The sequence below is a fragment of the Oncorhynchus mykiss genome, chromosome 21, assembly GCF_013265735.2.
Source record: "Oncorhynchus mykiss isolate Arlee chromosome 21, USDA_OmykA_1.1, whole genome shotgun sequence".
NCBI classification, from domain to species: Eukaryota; Metazoa; Chordata; class Actinopteri; order Salmoniformes; family Salmonidae; genus Oncorhynchus; species Oncorhynchus mykiss.
In genome coordinates, this window is record NC_048585.1 from 43,354,495 (window position 1) to 43,381,160 (window position 26,666).

The 26,666-nt window shown below is 46.1% G+C and overlaps 2 protein-coding genes across 2 annotated transcripts; both read right to left on the minus strand.

Moving 5' to 3' along the window:
* Positions 1-202: 202 nt before the first annotated feature.
* slc7a7 (solute carrier family 7 member 7) lies at positions 203-17,047 on the minus strand. The gene is made up of 11 exons (XM_036957909.1): positions 16,932-17,047; positions 16,289-16,596; positions 13,683-14,335; positions 6,165-6,290; positions 5,757-5,901; positions 2,840-2,963; positions 2,542-2,645; positions 2,296-2,392; positions 1,766-1,915; positions 1,306-1,489; positions 203-987 (listed from the first exon to the last, which is right to left on the minus strand). Exons 3-11 carry the CDS (start codon positions 14,185-14,187, stop codon positions 911-913), a joined length of 1,512 nt encoding a protein of 503 aa, XP_036813804.1. The 5' UTR covers positions 14,188-14,335; positions 16,289-16,596; positions 16,932-17,047; the 3' UTR covers positions 203-910.
* Positions 17,048-19,383: 2,336 nt separating this feature from the next.
* On the minus strand, positions 19,384-26,666 carry LOC110500508 (sal-like protein 2). Its single transcript, XM_021577910.2, has 3 exons — positions 26,262-26,666; positions 21,127-24,470; positions 19,384-20,912 (listed from the first exon to the last, which is right to left on the minus strand). The coding sequence occupies exons 1-3, from the start codon at positions 26,335-26,337 to the stop codon at positions 20,781-20,783; spliced, it is 3,552 nt and encodes a 1,183-aa protein (XP_021433585.1). The 5' UTR covers positions 26,338-26,666; the 3' UTR covers positions 19,384-20,780.

A 26,666-nucleotide genomic window follows, 5' to 3' on the forward strand; every position in this document is an offset into this window, starting at 1 on the left:
TGTTACATTAAAACCATTTAGAAAATAAAGGTTGCTAACATGGCAGCTGTTCTAAACCCTGGTCGATTTCTATATATCGCTCTGGTTACAACTACTGTCTGTATTCTACTCATCCATGGTGGGAATTTAGAAGAAAAAGTCAGTCGTAACATTTCTATCAGTAATTTATTATAAATACAGTGTAAACCTTTGACTAACCATCGACTCAACCCCCCCCCCCCCCTTCACTTCACAAAGATCTTAAAAGCTTCAGGTGGGACAGACATTTACATAGAACACAAAAAAAGTGGCTAGAGCAATCTATATTCTACATTCTACTTGTCTAGTCCTCACTACAGGTGATGCCAAATACAACCTTTATTGTCAGCAGTGCTGTTTCAATGATGATCTACCTACCCACACAACAAATTAACCCTCTAATTAGATTTCTTTCCTACATGTCTTCAGTATCTTTTGTTATTCAATAATGACATTTTATTAATGCCACTTCACAGGTATTAGTAGACTTATACCTCTGTGTTTATAAAGGCAGCCCCATTCTGATATTTTGCCCAATTATTGGCAAAAGAGCTGATCTGATTGGTCAAAAGACCAATTAGTGGAAACAGATCAGAATTGGGCTGCCTGTGCAGACGCAGCCTACATTGAAAGATCATAAATATCAGTATTTGAGTAAAAAATGTAAGGCATAGGAATGGTTTAGTATTGATACATCAGGAGTGTGAGTGTGTGTGTGGAACGTCCTCAGAGGCAGCTGGAGTGTCATCCTGGCCGTAGAACGACCCCATCGTCCAATGAACATATCATGGCGATAATTGGTTGGCCGCCGTTTGAATCAGCAGCCCATGGCTGAGGGAAATACTGTCCAGGAAGTGTTTTGTGCGTCTTCAGTGTGTTGGTTCTTATCTCTTCACTCCAACTTTTCTATGACATCCAACTCAGTCACAACAGAATAGCACACCTTCTGAATCAACAGACCAAAGTTGGCTAGAGGGAGAGAGGATGAGAGACCTATCCATCAAACACATCATCAATGTAGTGACATTAGCAATAGCATGAGAAGTGCACTTTGGTTGAAGAATGTACATTAAAAAAATGTAGGCATACAAAATAATGTACTTACAAAACTCATGTCATACCAAACTAGGGTCGTAAAATTCCAGTAATTTCCCCAAAGTTCCCAGATTTTCCAGAAATCCTGGTTTGGTAGATTCCCTGGGATTTTCCAGAAACCCTGGGAATTTGGGTAAAGTCCCCAGATTTTTGCAACACTATACTAAATTCAAACATTCATCTGATTCTTACCAAAGAACCTGCGGAGCCACATGGGCCTTTTGGTGGCGGGAGTGTAGATACACAGGAAGTAAACGGGGACTCCTGATAGGGCGATGCCGATGCCAATCAGAGAGTTGATAGTGTCACTGTAGATGGGAACCACCACTAGGAACACGGTGCAGAAACAGAAGATGATCGGGAAGAACAGACTGAGCTGATAGAGGGAGAGAGAGAGACAGAGAGACAGAGAGAGAGACAGAGAGAGAGAGAGAGAGAGAGAGACAGAGAAGAAGAGTTACGTCACAACTATCAAACAGGGTCTGGTATTGACGTCAAACAGTGAAAGAGATTCAAAACTATTGTGAATTACAGTACAAACGCTTCAGACGTTACAACCAATGGAAGTTTGCATTTGAATATGTCTATAGGCTACAGTGTTTTGTGCTGAGCCTATTGGTGTTAAAGGTGAATGTGTGGACGATTGTGTTACCTTGAGGGGTCGGACTCTGTCTGGCTGTTTCCAGCGCAGGTACAGCTGTCCCAGGATAGAGAGGCCCACAAAGAACCAGTAGCTGAAGCTGTAGTAGTTGATCAGTTTAAAGATGTCCTCCACACACAGATAGACCAGAGCCATGGCACCCTATAGCATAGAGCAACAGCACTATGTCAATATACTGTACATACAGACTATATTTCAGACACTGTAGAAAGAGGGAGAGCTGAACACTACAGGACAGACAGACAAACAGTGCGCTGAGGCAGACAGAACAACGGGTTAAAATAAAGGACTGCTGAGACAGGTAGGCAGATTTCTGGGACCGAATTTTCGGTAGACGCAGAAGCAGAACAGAACGTTGACACAGAACTCGGACAAATGCAAAACTGAACAATGGAAACAACTCGTAAGACAATGGAAATGTACATTTTTCAACACAGACAGTCAGACAGATGTCCCCCCCTCCCCCCCACACACACACACACACACAAAAACACAGAGACTGGTTTTGCGGGATGACTGACGTTGAAGAGCAGTGCGGGGATGGGGGTGTAGCGGGTGACGTGGATCATGCAGAGGTAGTCTGGGAGATGGCCCTCCCTGGAGCCCACGAAGAACAGCCTGCAGTGAACACACACACACACAGGGTTATCGCGTGTTGGTCAAATAAGGAGGAGAGGATCAGTGATAACAGTAACGATGATGAAGATGAGGATGATGATGTGATAATGATAGTTAAGACGCGTATCCGTCATGTCATTCTAATTCACCTGGAGGCAGCCAGGATAGAAGCGTTGAGTCCTCCGAAGCAGGAGAGAGCCACCGCTAGAGGGATGGTCCAGTTCATCACGCCAAACACCTGGTCTGCAAACGTCTGGGGGAATAAAAACAGATCTTATACTACACCAATTCAAAACGCTTACAGTACATTCTATGACAAAGTCATTTAGGGCTTATTCAATGGGATGATACTGCGGATAGAATTGTATACATCTGACATACTGTATAGAACCGGCTTTATGCTGTGTCATGTACAGGGAATCCTATTTCGATCCGAAGTGAACTTACCACAGCCACAGCGTCACTGTCCAGGATGGCGGGAATGGGCAGCACAGTGTAGTAGGCAACATTGGTCAGGATGTAGATCACAGTGACGATGGGCATGGAGATGGCGATGGCCAGGGGCAGGTTCCTGTAGATCACACAAACAAAACACCAGGGGGAGACAGAGACACTTAGATTTTTAGAAAACAACACAGCAAGTACGAAAACATTTAGGATGGTTCGGAAACATCCAGGGTTCTCCATGAGTGAACGGGTCAAGAGTTGAGTCGGAGGAGGAGGAGCAGGGGGGAGGAGCAGAGGGAGGAGGCGGGGTGTGCTTGTCACGTAATCTGCCTGAGAACTCCTGGAAGTAGCTTGTGATCCAGTCATGTCTGTCTTGCTCCATTTCATCAGCGTTTAAGTGTGTGAATCAGAGCCAAGGGGATCAGATAAATCCTTCCCTCAGGAGGAAGAGCCCCTCGCCTTCCCCTGCAGAAAACACGACTACCCATTCAGTAGGTTATCCCTTTCCATACCTCCCATCCTTGCCTCATCAAACCACTATTACTTGACATTCTCTACCAATCGCAACCACTCCATATATTCCTACATACTCCTACCCCACTCCTTATTACACTTGCATCCTCTCAAGTCTTCCCTTCATTCTACACCTATGCCCTCTCATCCTTCTACTCAGTGGTGTAAAGTACTTCAAGTAAAAATAGTTTACAGTACTACGTTAAGTCTTTTTTGGGGTTGATCTGCACTTTACTATACTATACATATTTTATGACATCTTTCACTTCACTACATTCCTAAAGAAAATAATGTACTTTTTACTCCATACATTTTCCCTGACTGAAAAAAGTATTAAATCAAATCAAACTTTATTTGTCACATGCACCGATTTGTCACACGCGCCAAATACAAGTGTAGACCTTACCATGAACTGCTTACTTACAAGCCCTTAACCAACAGTGTAGACCTTACCGTGAACTGCTTACTTACAAGCCCTTAACCAACAGTGTAGACCTTACCGTGAACTGCTTACTTACAAGCCCTTAACCAACAGTGTAGACCTTACCGTGAACTGCTTACTTACAAGCCCTTAACCAACAGTGTAGACCTTACCGTGAACTGCTTACTTACAAGCCCTTAACCAACAGTGTAGACCTTACCATGAACTGCTTACTTACAAGCCCTTAACCAACAGTGCAGTTCAAGAAGAGTTAAGAAAATATTTACCAAATAAACTAAAGTTAAAAATAATAAAAAGTAACACAATAAAATAACAACAATGAGGCTATATATATACATGGGGTAATTTTAATGGCTTTCCTCTATTATATAGGTCCTGGATTGCAGGAAGCTTGGCCCCAGTGATGCACTGGGCTGTACGCACTACCCTCTGTAGTGCCTTACGGTCAGATGCTGAGCAGTTGCCATACAGGCAGTGATGCAACTGGTCAGGATGCTCTCGATGGTGCAGCTGTAGAACTTTTTGAGGATCTGGGGACCCATGACAAATCTTTTCAGCCTCCTGTGGGGGAAAGGGTGTTGTCGTGCCCTCTACACGACTGTCTTAGTGTGTTCGGACCATGATAGATCGTTGATGATGTGGACACCAAGGAACTTGAAAACTCTCGACCCGCTCTCCTACAGCCCCGTTGATCTTAATGGGGCCCGTTCGGCCTGCCTTTTCCTGTAGTCCACGATCAGCTTCTTTGTCTTGCTCACATTGAGGGAGAGGTTGTTGTCCTGGCACCACATTGCCAGGTCTCTGACCTCCTCCCTATAAGCTCTCTCATTGTTGTGGGTGATCAGGCCTACCACTGTTGTGTCGTCAGCAAACTTAATGATGGTGTTGGAGTCGTGTTTGGCCACGTAGTCGTGGGTGAACAGGGAGTACAGGAGAGGAATAAGTACATACCCCTGATGGGCCCCTGTGTTGAGGATCAGCATGGCAGATGTGTTGTTGCCTACCCTTACCACCTGGGGGCGGCCTGTCAGGAAGTCCAGGATCCCGTTGCAGAGGGAGGTGTTTAGTTCCAGGGTCCTTAGCTTAGTGATGAGCTTCGTGGGCACTATGGTGTTGAACGCTGAGCTGTAGTCAATGAACAGCATTCCCACATAGGTGTTACTTTTGTGGGAAAGGGCAGTGTGGAGTGCGATTGAGATTGCGTCATCTGTGGATCTGTTTGGGCGGTATGCGAATTGGAGTGGGTCTAGGGTATCCGGGAGGATGCTGTTGATGCCTTTCAAAGCACTTCATGGCTACCGACGTGAGTGCTACGGGGCGGTAATCATTTAGGCAGATTACCGTCGCTTCCTTGGGCACAGGGACTATGGTGGGCTGCTTGAAACATGTAGTTATTACAGACTCGGTCAGGGAGAGGTTGAAAATGTCAGTGAAGACAATTGCCACTTGGTCCATGCATGCTTTTGAGTACACGTCCTGGTAATCCATCTGGCCCTGTGGCTTTGTGAATGTTGACCTGTTAATGTTATCACACAGTCATCCAAAACAGCTGGTGCTCTCGTGCATGCTTCAGTGTAGCCATACATTAAAATAACAAGGACATTGTGCCTTCTGGTTTGCTTAATATGAGCAATTTGAAATGATTTTGATACTTAAGTCTATTTTTTGCAATAACATTTACTTTGATACTTAAGTATATTTAAAACCAAATACCTTTAGACTTTTACTCAAGTAGTATTTTACTGGATAACTTTCACTTGAGTCATTTTCTATTAAGGTATCTTTACTCGGTTGTCTACTTTTTCTACCACTGCCTTAACTCCTTCCATATATCTAAGCCTCCATTCACTATACTCTCATTGCTACCTATTCTCTACTCCTTCACTACTCCTCATTCCTTACAGAGGGTTAACCCTTTGCCCACTGGTGCCTTCATCCTGCCCTCCCTCTCTCCCCCCTAACCTCTCTGGGTTTTTGATCTCCTCCGTGACGAAGTTCAGTGTGTCCCATCCGGAGTAAGAGAACAGAGCAGAGTAAAGTGCCAGAGCTATGTTTCCTGGATCCGTCGACGAGCCCTCAAACATGCCCTCAAAGTTCTGTGTCTGACCTGAGGAACACACACACACACACACACACACACGCATTATAACGCGTACATAAATACATACATTCACTGGTGCAAATGAATGCGTGTCAATATAAGATATAAATATGTAAGTTATGTCAAATAAATGTATGTGAAGGAACATGTCCGAGTGTTCACAGTGTGCATGTCTGTGTCTGTGAATGTACCGTATAGTGGACGGATGGGTGAATATTTGTACGATATTAGTGATTTGTATTGAGTGGGAGACATCCTGTCATCGGTACCTTGGCTTATCTTGAACAGGCCGGTGATGATGACAGCGATGAGGGCGATGACCTTAGCATAGGTGAAGAAGTCCTGGACACGCGTCCCCCACTTCACATAGGCACAGTTCACAAAAGTCAGCAAACCTGTGGGAGAAACACAGACATTAAGATCTACGTTACTGCAGAGTGAGACAGAGAGACGGAGCGCACCCACACACACTGCATTGTGGGGCTGAGCTGCATGGGTCTGAGGTGCCTACTATAGCAACACCATTATACCTCAGTGTAGGCTTCTCTATCTACATAACGGGGTCCCTGAGAGTCAGAATTCCTTGTGGATGAGCAAGTCTGGACTCTGATTGGCCACTACGCTGACATGTACGTGTGTGCGTGTTCTAGTTTTAGAGTCTGCGTAGCTTGAGGAAATGAGGCTGCTGACTGCAGCAGTCCAGCCAGTTGTTTTCCACAGAAGGAAAGAGCAGAGAGCAGACAGATAAAGTGCACTCCTTGAAATGATTTAAAGACCTCGACAAAACATTAGTCAAAGCACTAACATACTGACACACTGACTGACTGTCTAGCTTCCTGTCCTGGCTGACAAATACACACTGACTGCATGACTGGCTAGCTACTTACAAATACAGACTGGCTGCCTGACTGACAAATACACACTGACTGCCTGACTGACTAGCTTACTGATAAATACAGACTGGCTGCCTGACTGACTACCTTACTGACAAATACACACTGGCTGCCTGACTGACTACCTTACTGACAAATACACACTGACTGCCTGACTGACTGCCTGACTGACTGGCTTACTGACAGACACAGACTGGCTGACTGACTGTCCAATCAACTTACTGACAGAAACAGACAGTTGCTAACTGTGTCCTTGTAGTACACTGCTCCCCCAGTTTTAAGAAAACATGTTTTCCAGTTAACCTTATCTCTCGCTCTCTCTCTCTCCTTATCAGTGTTTGTTCCTTCAAGTTCATAAAGTTACATGGAGATAGATTCATAGGATGGTCCAGTCTGAATCATTACTGATCTCCCTTTCACTGAGATTGAATATGTATTCAATGTATCCCTCCTTTCAAAATGGTGACATCCCAAACGTCACCCTATTCCCTATGTAGTAAACTACTTTTCATCAGTGCCGTTTTAGAGACACCCTATATATCTCACACACTACATCATGTTTAGCGAACCTTTAAAATACTAAAAATGCTCCTCAGCAATATATTCATGCAAAGCAGCCATAATATCATGTACCATAGTGTTTGCCTAAATTATTAACACTCAAGTTCATATCTAAACTCAGCAAAAGAAGAAACGTCCTCTCCTTTTCAACTGCGTTTATTTTCAGCAAACTTAACATATGTTAATATTTGTATGAACATAAGATTAAAACAACTGAGACAAACTTAACAAGTTCCACAGACATGTGACTAACAGAAATTGAATAATGTGTCCCTGAAGAAGGGAGGGGGGGGTCAAAATCAAAAGTAACAGTCAGTATCTGATGTGGCCACCAGCTGCATTAAATACTGCAGTGCATCTCCTCATCATGGACTGCACCAGATTTGCCAGTTCTTGCTGTGAGATGTTACCCCACTCTTCCACCAAGGCACCTGCATGTTCCCGGACATTTCTGGGGGGAATGGCCCTAGCCCCTCACCCTCCAATCCAACAGGTCCCAGACGTGCTCAATGGGATTGAGATCCGGGCTCGTCGCTGGCCATGGCAGAACACTGACATTCCTGTCTTGCAGGAAATCACGCACAATACGAGCAGTGTGGCTGGTGGCATTGTCATGCTGGAGGGTCATGTCAGGATGAGCCTGCAGGAAGGATACCACATGAGGGAGGAGGATGTCTTCCCTGTAACGCACAGTGTTGAAATTGCCTGCAATGACAACAAGCTCAGTCCGATGATGCTGTGACACACCGCCCCAGACCCTCCACCTCCAAATCGTCCTGCCTCAGAGTACAGGCCTCGGTGTAATGCCGATTCCTTCCACAATGAACGTGAATCCGACCAGAAGAACACTTTTTGCCAGTCCTGTCTGGTCCAGCGACAGTGGGTTTGTGGCCATAGGCGACATTGTTGCCAGTGATATCTGGTGAGGACCTGCCGTACGACAGACCTACAAGCCCTCAGTCCAGCCTCTCTCAGCCTATTGCGGACAGTCTGAGCCCTGATGGAGGGATTGTGCATTCCTGGTGTAACTCGGGCAGTTGTTGTTGCCATCCTGTACCTGTCCCGCAGGTGTGATGTTCGGATGTACCGATCCTGTGCAGGTGTTGTTACACATGGTCTGCCACTGAGAGAATGATCAGCTGTCCGTCCTGTCTCCCTGTAGCGCTGTCTTAGGCGTCTCACAGTATGGACATTGCAATTTATTGCCCTGGCCACATCTGCAGTCCTCATGCTTCCTTGCAGCATGCCTAAGGCACGTTCATGCAGATGAGCAGGGACCCTGGGCATCTTTCATTTGGTGTTTTTCCAGAGTCAGTAGAGAGGCCTCTTTAGTGTCCTAAGTTTCCATAACTGTGACCTTAATTGCCTACCGTCTGTAAACTGTTAGTGTCTTTACGGCCGTTCCACAGGTGCCTGTTCATTAATTGTTTATGGTTCATTGAACAAGCATGGGAAACAGTGTTTAAACCCTTTACAATGAAGATCTGTGAAGTTATTTAGATTTTTACTAATTATCTGTGAAAGAGAGGGTCCAGACAAAGAAGGTTCATAATAGGGCCCTGCGGTTTTCCTAGTGTTGTTACGCTGTCAGTGTCCTAATTTTAATTATAAATATACACATACAGGCCAATGTACATCATTGACCATAACTCCTTCTCCCCTTCCTCCCCCATAACCACTGGGGAACCATAACACCGTCTCCCGCTTCCTCCCCCAAACGACGTATGAAGAGACATGAAGGTATAGACCAAAACAGTCTCCTATAAATAGGAGGTCTTCTTAGCTTTCCTGCAGTCAAGTTACCAAATTGCCTTCTAGTGGCGTCATGGGTGGAATGTTATATTTTTCATAATCAATAAACATTATTTTTTAAAACCTGCAGAAAATCCAGTGTTTCTATGTCAAATGGTTTTGTTATACATTATACAGTGGCTTGCGAAAGTATTCAACCCCCTTGGCATTTTTCCTATTTTGTTGCCTTACAACCTGTTGTATGTATCTCTTGATTTACACAACATGCAAAATATAACCCGAAACAAACAAGAAATAAAACAAGAAAACTGAAAACTTGAGCGTGCATAACTATTCACTCCCCCAAAGTCAATACTTTGTAGATCAACCTTGTGCAACAATTAGGGCTGCACGTCTCTTGGGGTGTCTCTATAAGCTTGGCACATCTAGCCACTGGGATTTTTGCCCATTCTTCAAGGCAAAACTACCCCAGCTCCTTCAATTTGGATGGGTTTTGATGGTGTACAGCAATCTTTAAGTCATACCACAGATTCTCAATTGGATTGAGGTCTGGGCTTTGACTAGGTCATTCCAAGACATTGAAATGTTTCCCCTTAAATCACTCAAGTGTTGCTTTAGCGGTATGCTTAGGGTCATTGTCCTGCTGGAAGGTGAACCTCCGTCCCAGTCTCAAATCTCTGGAAGACTGAAAAAGGTTTCACTCAAGAAGTTATAGTATTTAGCGCCATCCATCATTCCTTCAATTCTGATCAGTTTCCCAGTCCCTGCCGATGAAAAACATCCCCACTGCATGATGCTGCCACCACCATGCTTCACTGGGGGGGATGGTATTCTCGGGGTGATGAGAGGTGTTGGGTTTGCGCCAGACATAGCGTTTTCCTTGATGGCCAAAAAGCTCTGACCAGAGTACCTTCTTCCATATGTTTGGGGAGTCTCTCACATGCCTTTTATTCTTTAAGCAATGGCTTCTTTTCTGGCCACTCTTCCGTAAAGCCCAGGACTACTTCAGGGTTATCTTTGGTCTCTTTTTTGCTTCTCTGATTAATACCGTCCTTGCCTGGTCTGTGAGTTTTGTTGGGCAGCCCTCTCTTGGAATGTTTGTGTGGTGCCATATTATTTGCATTTTTTAATAATGGATTTAATGGTGCTCCATGGGATGTTCAAAGTTTGATTAAAAAAAATATAACCCAACAACTTTGTCCACAACTTTGTCTCTGACCTGTTTGGAGATCTCCTTGGTCTTCATAGTGCCGCTTGCTTAGTGGCGTTGCAGGCTCTGGGGCCTTTCAGAACAGGTGTATATATACTGAGATCGTGTGACAGATCATGTGACACTTAAATAAAGTCAACCTGTGTGCAATCTAACTAATTATGTGACTTCTGAAGGTAATTGGTTGCACCAGATCTTAGTTAGGGGCTTCATAGCAAAGGGGGTGAATACATATGCACCAACCACTTTTCAATAAATATTTTTTCATTTCACTTCACCAATTTGAACTATTTTGTGTATGTCCATTACATGAAATCCAAATATAAATCTATTTAAATTACAGGTTGTAATGCAACAAAATAAGTAAAATAGTTTTGCAAGGCACTGTATATACAAAAGTATGTGGACACCCCTTAAAATTTGTGGATTTGGCTATTTCAGCAACACCTGTTGCTGACAGGTGTGTAACATCGAGCACACAGATATGCAATCTCCAGATACAAACATCGGCAGTAGAATGGCCTTACTGAAGCGCTCAGTGACATTCAACGTGGCACCGTCATAGGATGCTACCTTTCCAACAAGTCACTTTGGCATATTCCTGCTCTGCTCGAGCTGCCCCATGCAACTGTAATTGCTGTTATTGGGAAGCGAAGTGGTAGGCCACAGATGTTCACAGAACGGGATGATGAGTGCTGAAGCGCGTAGCCCGTAAAAATCGTCGGTCCTCGGTTGCAACACTCACTACCGAGTTTCCAAATCTTCTCTGGAAGCAACGTCAGCACAATAAATGTTCGTCGGGAGCCTCGCAGTGGAAACGCGTTCTCTGGAATGACGAATCACGCTTTATTATCTGGCAGTCCGACGGACTGGAGAACGCTACCTGCCCCAATGCATAGTGCCAACTGTTGGTGGAGGAGGAATAACGGTCTGGGGCTGTTTTTCATGGTTCGGGCTAGGCCCCTTTAGTTCCAGTGAAGGGAAATCTTAATGGTACAGCAGACAATGACATTGTAGACGATTCTGTGCTTCCAACTTTGTGACAACAGTTTGGGGAAGGACCTTTCCTGTTTTATCATGACAATGCCCCCGAGCACAATGCGAGTTCCATACAGAAATGGTTTGTCGAGATCGGTGTGGAAAAACTTGACTGGTCTGCACAGAGCCCTATTATGCAGACTGCGAGCCAGGACTAACAACATCAGTGCCCGACCTCACTAATGCTCTTGTGGCTGAATGGAAGCAAGTCCCTGCTGCAATCTTCCAACATCAAGTGGACAGCCTTCCATGAAGTGTGGAGGCTGTTATAGCAGCAAAGGGGGAGACCAACTCCATATAAATGTCCATGATTTTGGAATGAGGTGTTTGACAAGCAGCTGTCCACATGTTGGTCATGTAGTGTATTTCAGTCTTCTGTGATGTATATAAAGTGCAATACGCAAACTCTATATCTGACACGGTACAGGTGTCTTCTTTCTTTAAGCCCATAACCATGTATGTGAGGTGTATACTTTTGTTTCAAAGTAGATTTGTTTAAGACTACCAAGACACACTGTATGTGACCCTGATTTAGCCCACTGCAGTAAAAGGTTAAACATAACATATCACACCACCCAGACCGGTCCAGACAGAGACAGTGAGTGATCTGGACTAACAGATGACTGACAGAGCGTAGCTGGCCACACAGATGTCCAAGGCGTGGTTGTATTGACAGTGAAAGGCTAGAAGGGTGGGAGGGTGTAGATCAGGTTGGTCCTGTTGGATAGTCTAGATCTGGACCAGATGTGAGGGGAGGTCAAAATAAGGGGAAGATTGACGTCTGCCATGGTTCGCGCAGTCCTGTGGTGTACGGAGTACTCCTAACCACCAATACAGGATCAGGTATTTTTCAATCAGCCTGATGGTTAAGGTTGGGGTTGACAGTAGGGTAATCTGATCCTATATCTGTGGTAATAGCTCATTTCCACCTGGGGGTGTTTACTGGTCTTTTCATTGGCTGTTGAAGTCCCCTAACGCCTGTAACCACTGATACAGGATCAGGTATTTTCCCATCCACTTGATGGTTAAGGTAAGGATGGGGTGCAGAGAAATCTGATCCTAGAACTGCGGTTATGGTTCACTTCTTTGCCATGCTTCAAGACTGGAGTCAGAGTCTTGAAGTAGAAAATACATTTACCTTTTTAACTAGCAGCTTTCAGCACATTCACAGTCCTCAAAGCATTGTTTATCTAAGTGTGTGTGTTGTAATTAGATGATTGAGTGTTAATTATTACTTAAGTAATTTTTATAAACTTGAAGGAGAATGCCCTTTTAGTAAATATTGTAACAGTGTTCCACCTGGTTTCCGTAGTAGACTTCTGTCTCGTTGACTCAGGGTTCCATCTTGTTGCTAATATTATGTTTAAACATTTGTTTAATATATTATAACTATTATACTATAATATTTAACTAGGCATGTCCATTAAGAACAAATTCTTATTTGCAATGACAACCAACCATAGCCAAGCCCTAACACAGACGACGTTGGGCCAATTGTGCGCAGCCCGATGGGACTCCCAATCCCGGCCGTGATACAGCCTGGAATCGAACCAGGTACTATACCTCTTGCACTGAGATGCAGTGCCTTAGACCGCTGCGCCACTCGGGAGCCCCTATCAATCTGTTCCAGTAGTCTGTCTTATACGTAACCTACTAATGTCTGTCAAACTCACAAGAATAATATGAGTGGTTGTGCTGAGGTCCAGTTTTCTACTAATCAGCTAGAACAATATCCATGTCTCAACACTCGATCCACTCCGCTCTCTACATATTACCTTACTAACATCTATTCATCCTCGTCTCCCTTGGTTTATAAATGATCAATTTACAGTACACTATTGTCATGGGTCACGGCTATGCTTGCAGTTTTATCTGGTCAGGTCATGTGATAAGACAAGTCACACAGACATTTTAAAATAGTTGAGTGGATTCTCCTTTCCCCTATCTTCGGTCTTTTAGACAGGAAGCACGTGTTGTAGTCTGTTGTCTCTGTCCTCCCCTCGCTGTTCCTCTTTCAACCTCTAGTGTTCCCTTCGGTTGCTGAGGTGCTTGACGTGGGTATGCCGTCATTTACTTTCTGTTCCCCTTTACCACAAAGAGAGGCGCATAAACCCATATATCCACGTTTAGCACAAACGGGACTGTGAACGCACACACAGTCAGTATGCAAAGTCCTTGCCCATACTATGGTTGGGGCCCTGAGTTTTTCTTGATAAGTTCCAGTGGTTAGGAAAAACCCAGGGCCCAAGCTACAGTAGAGACAGTGGAACAGTACTGCACCAACACACCAACAAGAACCCCCCCCCCATACACAATGACTATAACATACTCACATATACAGGCCGCTGCCAGCATGCGGTTAGCCAGATAGGGGGCTATGCAGGTGGGGAAGACGGGCTGCACCATGTAGTTAGAGAAGGTGATGGCTATGACCGCCTGGCTGGTGGGCTCTATGATCAACAGGGAAGTCCACAGCCTGATGAAGGCCAGGAACCCTCCGAAGGCCTCCAGGATGTAAGCATAACTGGCCCCTGACTTGGTGATGGTGGTCCCCAGCTCGGCATAACACAAGGCCCCGAACACAGAGAAGAGACCGCCGATGGTCCACACTACCAGCGACAGCCCATAGGAGGCGCTGTAGATTAACACACCTTTAGGCGAGACGAAGATGCCCGAGCCAATCATGTTGCCCACGATGAGACACACGCCGTTCAGGAGCGAGATCTCCTTCTTCAGCTTCATGGAATCGTTGTCGCCCCCCGAGTCGCCCGACTTGAGCGAAGGCGACCTGCCGTTGGTGGCGTGTGCTTGCGTGGGGGCGGGGCTGTAAGACGCCATTGTGGTGGAGTGGAGGTTGGAGATGGGATGTGGGGAAGTGAGCAACAGTGATTGGACCAGGTGGCTGTCAATCAGTCAGTTGGTGGAGAGGATTGCTTATAAGAGCTTAGGTAAAGTTGTTTTCCAGCTATGAGGGTCCCTCTGACATCTGTGGAAAAAAAAGAGACATACAAGAGAGTGTTTGGGTGTTGCCGCGGAAACCAAGCTGTCATCAAATGGAACCTTCAGTTCTTTTTCTTTTTTTTGTACATAAATGTTTGTTTGTGATACCTTGGTAACTAACTGAATACAATTCACAAACACAAATGTTAACAGACACACACGCTGTTGGTTATCGGATAGGGTTTCACAGATGGCAATTTGAGAGCCATTAGGGGTTTTAGTAAATGACCTTTTAAGCTTAAGTGTATTGACAGAGTGAGAGAGAGAGGCACACAGGCCTGACAACACTATAACGTTCATTACCGGCTGTCACTGACTGCCAATGTGATATTTTTAGTCTTAACTGTAACTATTCTACAGTGACATACACCAAGCTTTGCTAGGAGTCAACAGCATGCTGACCCGAAGCGTCATGTTTCGCAAAGTTCATTACCTTCAGCAGCATGTGTGGAGTTTGAATGACTAGACACATGCTGTGTTAATGCATCTTAGTGCATCAGCTCCAGTATATCACACATGCTCAGTCAGGACAGACAGCACATGAACAAAACACACATATCACACTGCTCTGTGTGAGAGAGGGGACAGGGCCGGGCAAGGGTCCTGAGCTAGCTACAGTTTTATCACACACACACACACACACACACACACACACACACACGCGAGAGAGGGGCCAGGGCAAGGGCCACCAGCTACTTAATGGCTATTTCTGGTACAAGATAAGTTGTTTTTGGGGGATCTCTGAAGGGAAGGGGAGGGAGTTGATTGAAAAACATATGAATAGACCACGGAACTGTGTCGTAGTGAACAATAATGCTGATTGGACTGGATGAACAGTACTTGGCCTGTAGAGCAAGACAGGGGATGATAAAACAACACAGAATAAGACCAGAACACAATTAGGCCAGAGGCAAACAGTAACAGGAGACTGGTAGAGACAAAGAGAGCAATGAAGTAGATAGACATATTGACCAATTGATAGAAAAAGAACACATACCATCAGAAGAGCAACATTTTTGGGGAGAAAACAGGTGGGAGTGAATGAGTGTGTGAGAGAGAGAATCAGAGTCAATCCATAGAGCTGTGTGGCTCTGGAGAAAATCAATTCCAGTACAAAACAACAGGTCAATGACAGGCAGTCATATCATATCACAGGGACAGAGCATCGTCCTCCTGACACAGGAAGTAAAAACAGGTCTGATCACATGAATCCACCTTACATCATAGAACTCCAGGAAAAGAGAGCTCAAATGAATACAGTAGAGACGTATGCTACACAGTCCGTGGTGGGGTTGAGACGGGGTGGGGGAGAAGGGGAGAGATGGCGAAGTAGTGCAGCTAGATAGACAGCCCTGGCATGTGAGTTCAGTTGAAAAGAAAGAGTGATTGGGGGAGGACAGTAGATAGCCTAGTCTCAGCGCGTGATTACAAAGGGCAGGGCAGAAGGGCAGGAGACGTTCACAAGTAGAGGCCCTGGAAGTGAGGTGCAAGGTCCAAGCAGGCACTGATAAGTAGTCTACTCAAAGAGATATACCACTCAAGGTTGCTGTGTCCTACCTGAAATATATGCTCTCTCTCTCTCTCTCTGATCTCTATTCTCCTCTCTCGCTCACTCTCTCAAAGCTAGAAATAAACTATTCAGTATGACAAGTTAGCCGAAATCATTCGGCCAACTCAGAGACTTAATTCGTTGCAAAGCTGGCAAGCTGCAGAGTTGACACAGCTGATGAACGTTAGCTACATAGGAATGCCATTAGAAGTTCATATGTAATGTAACGATAGCTCCCGGGGAAAAAAACACGTGTTAAACAGATAGTACAATGTACAATTACAGTCAAACTACATTCTCTGTATTTGAAATATATAACATAAATGTAAAAACCCTCCATTGCTACTGTAGGTTAGTTAGGTTACATGCCAATAAATTCAGGGGTTTTACCTTTTCCAGGTGGCTATAGTTGAACTTGGCTTCCTTTCCTTGGGTGTCCTCTTGCTCTTCTTCTCGAAAGCCTATGTGGCAGCTTTTTATACCACGTTCATTTCATCCCTCATTGTTTTACTCACTATTGTAACAAAGTGATCAAAATATCTCTGTGCGCTCTCCACTAATGCCCTTCCCTATCTGTCCGTCACGCCGCGTCCTCTGCTCTGACTTGGCTTCAGCCAACCTGCTCGCCCTCCTACCGGAGTCTGAAGGTACACAGTTGATCAGCTGATGAACTGTGTACCTGTTTTCTGTCCCAGATGCTACCAAGGGGACAGGGAAAAGAAGAGGAGGGAGATGGAGGATAATGCCTCTGTGTTCTGATAATGGGTTTCACTGTAAAATGTATTGTTTCCCATCAAATTGATGAATAATGCAGTAACAGGCCTGATCATGTTTACTCGGCTATTCAAAAGTGTAACCGGCGTGAACTGGCTGGTTTAGCGGTGCGCGCTAGTAGCATTTTAGAGGGACCCTGGTTGAAGCCCAGGTTGGGGCGAGGAAAGGAACGGAAGCAATACTGTAACACAAGTTAACGCATACTTTCTGCTGTGGCAATTAAAGTCAACATGACCCTTTAATTCTTGTTTTAGCCTACCTGTTGATGGTGATGCTTGTTTTAGTTTTGGGCTATTATGTTAGGCAATGATGTTGTTGATGTTTCTTTGCTCGTCATCGTCAATAATCTGGCACAGTAGAAAGCAGCGTGGGAATCAAATGAATGATGAATCACTCTAAGAAATGATTCAAGTACGAGTCAAAGGATGTTGAGGACTCAAAGCCACTTAGAATTTTTCCTCACTATCCTAATGTATTGTATAGAATTTATGTGATCATATTTGAAACCACTATATTATTGTTGAATCAAATAGTTAACCATCTTGATTTAATGATGAAGACACGTGAGGAACTATCTGCATTGAATCATTGTAATTGATAAGGGAGCCCAAAATTGGTTACACAGCTCCGTCTTCTGGTCATAATTTGCTACACACCTCCAATTCCTCAACGTTGGCAAATGAACGGTTTGGGAGTTAAAGATTAAGATAATTTTGTTGTTCCAATTACTGAAATTTGACTTCTGCTTTTAACCCAACCCCTCTGAAAGACACCTACATACACATATAGGTTTTGGAGAGGGTGCCCGACGATCTGTTGTTGTGGGGGGGTTGCGTGCCTTGCTCAAGGGCACAACGGTAGGTAATGGTATCTACGATTTGATACCAGCAACACTCCAGTTGCTAGCTCACTTCCTGACAGATTTTTTCCATCAGACCCGGGATTCAAACTGGCAATCTTCCAGTTGCTAGCTTGCCTCTAAAACATCATTAGGCTTATTGTGGTATCTCTGCTTTTGTGTTGAGTCAGTGTTCATGATTGGCAGAACTTTGAACTTTGTTCTGGATGTAGTTAGATATTTAAATAATTAACATTAGTTTTGGAACATTATTTTTAAACTTCCTCTGAAGTGATTCATGATCGTTGACAGTGGTGTAAAGTACTTCCGTAAAAATACTTTAAAGAACTACTTATGTCGTTTATTTGGGTATCTGTACTTGACTATTGATAATTTTGACAACTTTTTATTTTACTTCACTCCATTCCTAAAGAAAATAATGTACTTTTTACTCTATACATTTTACTTGACACCCAAAAGTACTTGTTACATTTTGAATGCTTAGCAGGACAGGAAAATGGTCCAATTCACGCACTTATCAAGATAGCATGTGGTCATCCCTACTGTCTCTGATCTGGCGGACTCACTAAACACAAATGCATCATTTGTAAAGCGTTGGATTGTGCCCCTGATTATCCATACAAGACAATGGTGCTGTCTGCTTTGCTTAATATAAGGAATTTGAAATAATTTATACTTTTAGTTTTGATACTTAAGTATATTTTAGCAATTACGTGTACTTTTAATACTTAAGTATATTTAGAACCAAATACATTTACTTTACTCAAGTAGTATTTTACTGGGTGACTTTTACTTGAGTAACTTTCTATTAAGGTATCTATACTTTTACTCAAGTATGAAAATTGGGCACTTTTTCCACCACTGATCATTGATGATACATCGATTAAAGGCAGATATTAGCTGTCCATTAACATTAATAAAGCATTCTCAACTGATCAATATCTATAGGTAGCCTATGTCATCAAAAGTTGATCAAGTAACCCCTCCACACGTGTGTGACAACTCCACACGTTTCCTCTCAAACCCAACCACCATCCCTGCATCCCTTTCCAACTCCGCTTGTTTGATTGAGACATGTCTCTGTCTCATTCCCAACGCATGTGGACAAACTTCTCACACATGGCTTCTTTTCAGCCCTTTGTCTCTTTCCCCTTTCTGTTCCCAAATTCCTCTCCTTGGTTACCGGTTGTCATGGTTTTAGGAGCCCCAGCTAGTGGGAAGGGTGGTTGGAGGATTAAGGCGGCCATTTTGGAGACAGCTGGCCCAGGTCTCTGTGTGTGCTGCCCCCTGTCCCGCTCACTGTCGCTTGGGGGGGGGGCTATCATTGTGTAAGGATTAAAGCTTCCTATGTGTCAGACTATTACACTGGGAGGGGGAGGACAGAGAGAGAGGGAAAATGAAAGAGAAAATGAAAGAGGGTGAGTATGAAAGAGAGTATGACAGAGAGAAAGAAGGGGGGTGAGGGGGGCCTCTACAGCTGCACTTTCAATCACACAAGCACTGATTATCCCTTTCACACACACACAGGCACGCACGCACACACACACACACACACACACACACACACACACACCCCAGAACCACCGAGGAACTGAAACATACAAAAAGAAAGTGAGGCCAAAAAAAGGCAGAATAAGTAGATGGCTATAGCGTCCAGTCAAAGGAACTGTGAGACAGACAGCCAGACATACAGAGCGGTGAGACAAACAGCGAGACAGAGCACACTCCGACATACAGAACATGTTGACATGCAAACAGAATACTTAAACAGATATATGAATAGTCTGCGACCAGCTATACTGAGACAGACAGAGTGATAAACAATATACACAGACAGACAACCAAAAAGCTATGTTTTCACCATCAGAAGTATTTTATTTTCTGTTTTTGACATTAAAAAAAATATGGGAAGCACGTGTTATCCTCATAACTACAAAAGAACAATGGTTGGGAAAAAACATACGAAGGCAAAATAACGTAGTAAAACTAAACTGATCTAATGTAGGACACAGAGCAGACAATTTCTGCAGGGCAGAAAACTTCAACTCTCAAGTGCTTTGAGAGAGAGCGGGAGAGAAGGAAGAGGAGGTAAGAGGGAACAGCAGGGAGGGTGAGAGGAAAGAGGAGGAGAGAAAGAGAACGGGAAGAGGAAAGAGACAACAGACATGGAGGGATGAGGTTATCCATCTGACATAGTTCCTCCTGGTCCTCGGGAGGTTCAGTTGATTTATACACCCGTTTCTGCTATACTTCAACACCAGCCTGGTACCAAAACTTCACAACAGTGAAACATAGCACAATCTATTTGGCTGTCAGGCTACTTCTGTACGTCCCTGTGCAGATATATCCAATAAATTATGGATAAACCAATTACAATCACTGATATAAGTCATCATTGTTCATTTCTCAGGTTCCTGCTGTATGGTCACTCACAACAGCAGGAACCAGGATTGCCAAAATACATTGTATATACGGACTGGTCAATGTAACGCTATCATGATCACCATCATAATCTCTTGTTTCAATGGATGTATAGACAGTAGTGTACACAGTCAGTGCAACTCCATTGAAACATCAGTACAGCAGCAAGACAGTTTAAAAAGTCAGTAAAAAAAATAACTACAAATAGTAACAGGGTTAATATATACAAGGAAAGGGCCACTACTCCGCCGGGCCTGTTTTGGTATGGAGATCGTACCATAGATCCTAAAGAGTGAAAACACATTTTTCTCCTCCCACTTCATCCCCATTTTAAAATTCAAATGTGAATTTCATTCATATGTTTGACTAGAACTAGCTGCTCTCTAAAACATACATCCCTGCTCATCTATTCAATTGCGATCCAACGCACATAACGACACTGGTTGCCGTTACACTACAAGACAATTCTGTGACATCATGTGGTCAATAAGGCCTCGTTGTGTTCTTTGAGATAGTGATATCGTAACCATGACGACTGAATTAAAACTTCACAACAATCTAACCTTCTACTATAGACAAAATAGACCCAACTGACTAGTACCAGAACTACACAGAATTAAAATCAATCATTCTAGAATCAATTCTAATTATATGAAGAAAATACATTCCCTTGTCAGGGCCTTAAAAAAAACTGACTGATGCCATTAAGCAGCCAATCATGTCTTTTTACTCAGTAGTGTCCACAGGTTTCTCTGCTTCCTTCCCAAATGCAGCAGTGATTGGCTGATTCTCTAAGGTAACACGTTTCTCAGGAGCTTTGGCCAATCGTTACTTTTCATCCTCCTTTCCATTTGCTGAGACCGAACTCGGATCCTCCGTGGTTTCATTGTCATTGGTCAGGGTGGCGGGAGGAGTCTCGGTGGGAACGTTGGTCAACACAGGGTGTGTCTTCATGTGTCCCTGTTGATGGAAACAGAACATAACTTTAATTAGAATATATTTGCTAACATAACACAAACAAACACAGTAAAACACAAGAAATAGAGTGATTTGCACCATACTATTTTCATTTTCCAACCTCAAGAATCAAAAGTTAGCTTCTGTCAAGTGTTCTGTATATCCATAAGAACATATGGTACTAATACATTCTATCCTTATCTTATGCTTTAAAGACCTTTAATCCACTGCGACTGGCGTATGCCTTCCCACACAGGGTGCAGGAGTAGGGTTTGGAGGGCGTTGAGGCTGGGGTGGCTAGCTGGGAGGCCTCTGGTTCCTCTGGAGCCCTGTCACTCTCCTCCGTGGAGCTAGGGGTCTGCTTCTCTCTCTCAGGCCCCTCGACCGATGAGGTTTCTCCGGATGCTGTGCTCTCACTTGCCCCTTCAAGTGGGTCTGTCTCCCCTTCAGGACTGGGCTCCGGTGGGGTGATACTGGGGGACTGGGCTGGCTCTGAGGCTGCTTTAGGGTTGGCAGGAGGGGTGAGCGTGGGTGAAGGGTTGAGGGTGGCAGGGGATTTTGGGGTGGAATCAGATTCAGGACTAGAGATGAGTCCATCTGGAGAGTTGGTCTGGTTCACTGTGGTTGAGCCAGAGCCATTGATTAGCCCTCCTGACCTACTACCATCAGTATCCAAAGCTGGTCTAGAGACACAGAGGGCAAGAGGGATGTTTTCCTCCTCCTCTTCCTCACCATTCCCCACTGAGGCTGGCAAGGAGCTGGTCAAGGATGTATTGGGTAGAATAATTGGGCTGGCGTTCGAAAGGTCAGCTGGGGAGTCTTGCAAGTCTTCCAGAGAGGCTGCAGACGGGCCGGAGTCTGACTCAGATCTTTCCCCCAGGAGCATGGGGTCTTCTGGGGAGGGATTATGGGTCAGAGGTGGGCTAATGCTGTCCGTGGAGGGCGAGGGTTCACACTCCCCCTCTATAGGGGGACCCGGGTCAGCTGCCTGGGATTGCTTGGTAGCCGGACCTCCGAAGTCTAAGCTGCTGACCAGCGAGTCAGGGTTAGAGATGGAGCTGGTCATTTTTAAAGCCAGGGGGTGCAGGCCTTGGAGGCTGGAGGGTTTGGATGGAGAGGCTGTGGTCATTTGGCCCAGATCCTCTTGGGTCATATCTGTACCTTCCTCCCCCTCTCCCCCTGGGGGTATCTGGCCCCCCAGGTGCATGCGGATGTGGTGCTGCAGCACCAGGGCATTGGTAAACTTGCGCGGGCACAGCGGGCAGGAGTTCTGGGTGCGGGCGTTGGGCGGGCGTGCACGGTGGGTGGCGAGGTGGGCCCTCAGGCTTCCTTTAGTGGAGAAGGAGCGTCCACACAGCTTACAGGGGAAGGGGCGTTCGCCCAGGTGGGTGGCCTGGTGGAGACTCAGGGCCCTGGGGCAGGAGAGCACCCGCAGGCACACTCCACACTGGTTAGGGGCCAGGGCGGGATTGTTGGATACAGGGAGACCCTGTCCCCGGCTGCTCACCATGGCCTCAGTGTTTGGGTTGGGGCCAAGGCCCAGGGCTGCCATCATCTCCCTGCGGTAGGCGCTGGAGCTTGTGGTCAGGTCGTGGCCTTGGGTTTCCCCGTTTGAGGAGCCGTCTGCTGGGCCGCAGGAGGAAAACTGGCCCCCGCCCTGGGGCTGCTTCTCCAACTTCTGGACCAGTCGCTGCAACTTGGAGGTGTCGGAGGTTTGAGTGAAGGAGGTGGTGGAGGAGGAGGACGGGGAGGACGTGGGGAGTTTAGGATAGGGAGGGAAGGGAAGCTGAGTGTGGGGGGAGGTGAGGTGGGAGGTAGAGGGGTGGGTCCCCGAGGGACGGAGGAGGGCGAGGTGGTGGGGCGAGGGTCCTCCGGGGAAAAGGATTTTGGGGAAGTGGGCCAGCTGGGAGTAGGGGGAGCCTGGGTGGAGGGCGGAGTGTGGAGGGGTGTTCTCATCAAACCTCTGCTGCTTCGCCCCTTTGAACTGGCTACCCATGGAGGATGAGGATGATGGCGGTAACACACTACCTGAGGCGCTGCCTGCTGCAGCAGAGGCCCTGTTCAGCTGTAAAAGGGAGTGAGCCGTGGACAACAGTGCCATATCCATACTGGGTGGCATGGGTATAGAGGAAGGGGAGGGGCGAGGAGATGCCCCGGAAAGGAAACCGAGCGCCATTCCCTCCGTCATTCCTTTCACGCCTCCGAATGGCGGCTCCTCGTCTTCTGCCCGGCGCTTCCTACGTCTCTGGCCGGTGGTGGCAGCGATGGGAGCAGGGCTGGGCTGCTCCAGAGCCGGGGGGAGGAGCGAGAGCGATAGCTCAGGGTTCTGCTCGCGGTGACGCAGGAAGTGGGCCTTGAGGTTCCCGCGGGTGGTAAAGCGACTGAGGCAGACGGGACAATGGTAGGGCCTCTCACCCGTGTGGGAGCGCAGGTGGATCTGTAGCGAGGAATCACTGCTCAAGACCTTCCCACAAAACTTACAGGCATGCTGAGGACGTCCTGCTGAGGACAAGGACCCCAGGGAGGAGCTGGACTGCAGCAGGTGGTCCTGGGAGTGGCTGGAGGTGGGGAGGGGCGGTGTGGGGAAGCTGACCCCGTTGCTGTGGCCAAAGGGGGAGGTGTTGGAGGATTTATCGTGGAGATAGTGCGGGGGGAGACCCAGGGACAGAGGATGCATGGAGGAGACTATCGAGGAGCTCCAAGTGTTGGAGGAAGAGGATGAGGGCGAGGTAGAGGAGTTTGGGGCTCTGCTCCCATTAGTGTGAGAGGAGAGGCTGGGCTTGGACACAGTGAGCTGGGGGAGGAGGGAGGGGAGGCCAGCCAGGAGAGGGGAGGCTGAGGATGGGACAGGGGCAGAGCAGGGATGATGTGGTGGGGAGGGGGATCCTGCTGTAGGTATTTGGTTCTTCTCTCCACTACCAGCCTGGGAGGTGTCTTGGGTATAGATGGCCCCTCCTAACCGGAGGACATGCCTACAGATCTCCTCAGTCATCTGCATCTGGTGGATCTGCCTCTGCTGCAGCACCCTCAGCTCCTCCAGGAGCACAGCCAGGGTTGGTGGCACCTGGATCTGGCCTAGCCCTGGCACCAGGGGGCTGGAGCCATTCTGATGCCCAGGACTGGTGCTCTCCCGGCGGGGAGGGAGGCTAGACGAGGAGGAGGACAAGGAGGAGGTAGTGATGGTGGCAGAGCTGCCCATCTGTGGTGAGGTCATAGTGGCGTGGGAGTGGGCCTGATGGGAGAGGGGGTGGCCTGATGTCTGATTGAGGTTGAGTGGCAGGGATTGGGTCTGGGAGGATAAAGAGGGGTGAGGGAAGTCTGGAGAGAGGGATGAGTGGGTGTTGGGAAGAGAGGTGGTGTAGGGGGCGATGTGGCTGGGCCAGTGGGGGGGCGGAGAGCTTTCGCTGGGGAGGGAGGGCGCGTGGAGACCCCCGGGGGACGGCCGCGGGGCCAGGGGGGGCTGTCGGCCTTCGAGCGAGGTGGGGGAGGACGAGGAGGACCCAGATGAGGTCAGTTCTGAGCCCAGAGACATGGACGGTGACTTTGCTGACAGCTGGTCATCTATGGACAGAGAGAGAAACAGAAGGATTAGGACTGGTACCTTTTCATCCCTTTATTCAACCAAATGAAAAGTTCAGTTTCATGATCAAATTGTTGATGTTAAGTCCTCATAAGAACCATGAAAGACAGGGTGCGAGCCTCATTCTTTATGGAATTGAAGTGGGAGCTCAAAGTAAATCTATAAGTCCTAACTTTTAACTGTAATCATTGATTACAACAATTGCTAATGTTTCCATATTACATTCAAGCTTAAAGCTTCAGTCTTCTCATGTAAAGCAATGCATTAGCAAATATTGATATAGTAGTCCACAAACATGCCGAGAGTCACAGTCTTTCCCCTTACATTATCTTGTCTTCTGTCCACTCTATTTCTTTCCTGAGGGAAACTCTCCAAACATCTTCTGACAACACAAACCACCTTGTTGCTATGACAACACGTTTAAAAGGACAATGGCCATAGCCAAGAAAACCCATAACCCCTTCTATCCCGCCCCTCACTCCAGCAGTTCACGTCTTTCATCTCCCTATTCACCCTTCCCCCCTGACGTCACATCAGGGGTCAGAGGTCGGGACACGCTAAGAGTTCTGGGCACTGTCCAGAGGCTTGTGATTGGTCTGCTCCTCAGATCTTTAGAGCTCTGGGGTCAAATTCTTTCAGAATCTTGAGCACAGAGTGAGAAAGAGAGAGAAACAAAAGAAGAGGGGGGGTGGACAATGGAAAGACAAACTAACTATTCCCTCCTAGAGGGATAGTGATGGTATTAATGACTGTACTACTGCTGCCAAATAGTCCGCCTTGGTTCTTTTGGCAGAATTAAAGGTGTTCAAAACCAGTCCCTTTAAAACAAGTTCCTCGCTGTGGGAATTTACCTGCAGAGGTTCGAAGAAGTCCTTCGTATTTTTATAGTGTGTTTGTGCAGCAAATGCAATTCAATTGAAGGTACATGCACTCTGCATTCTATTCTACCCCCTTTGAATTTTACACACTGAGCACCCCCCAACTGGATAGGTGTATACAGTCAATAGAATTGGGGGTAGAGAGGGAAGCATTCAGCAGTGAGCATTGGGGGGGGGGGGGGGGGGGGAAGGAGGAAATGAAACATGAGGGAGAAAAGCATGGAGAGAAAAAGAAAACGCGAAGGGAGATTAATCTTTACCAAAAAGACCCCTCCTCCACCCACGGATCCAGCCTTATTGTTGGTGAATGGGGAGACTTTCCTCTAAGTAATGAAAGACCTCCAGTAGTCATTCTGAGCAGACTGCTAGTTTCCTGGAGGACTAAGCATCACAGGAAAATGGCCACAGATGGATGTTACCATCCAGATCACAGGGACAGGTTGGAGCTCATACCTGGAGCTCTACCCTACTGGGGCCCATTGCAGAGCTAAAGCAGACTGAGCAATCCACTAAACTCTCATTTATTGCAAGAGGCAATGGCTTTTTGTAAATATATAATATGCAAACATAAAACACAGACATACACAGATCAAGTTATGATGATTGATCACTTGAGTAAAACGACTTTCTAGATGTGAAAAGAAATATGTGAGGAATTGACATATATAAAGTGCATCTATATTCAAATAAACAACCTGTAACTTTAGGGATTTTAAATCATGTTTCTCCACTTTATCTAACGTTACCTTATTAAACCCGATTGATCACCATTATAGTTGTAAATTACAACCTGTAACTTTAGTTGTTGCTTCATTCATTCATAGAACTATAGGGAATATCATAGGAATAAAAACATACGCATGCCTTAGAATACCCATAATAAACTTTTCTCACCGTGCGATAGTAACCGCGTGCCCCCCGGGTCCGAGTTAACGAGCTGCTGGGGTCGTTTCTGCTTCCGGCGTGACATGATTCACGAGGAGACGGAAAGAAAGGGGGCATCAGCCGATTAAACAGCACTGGCCACTTTAAGCACTTGTAGGCTTCGAGTTCCAGATTCGGTCAAAACTCAAATTTCAGGAAAATGTGAATGTCCAGTCTGCATCTAGATGACGTTATCGAATGTTTATCCCTTGCACGTAAGAAAACAAAGAGGGGTAGAAATAGAAATCCGTATCAACGCACCGTGTCATATGAGGCTGCCGTTAGTGCGTGTGGCTGTTTTTCTAAAAATCGTCTCTCGCTCTCCAAACTTGCCCAATTTGTGGCGCCCCCACCCCCGCTCCCTTGCATACACAT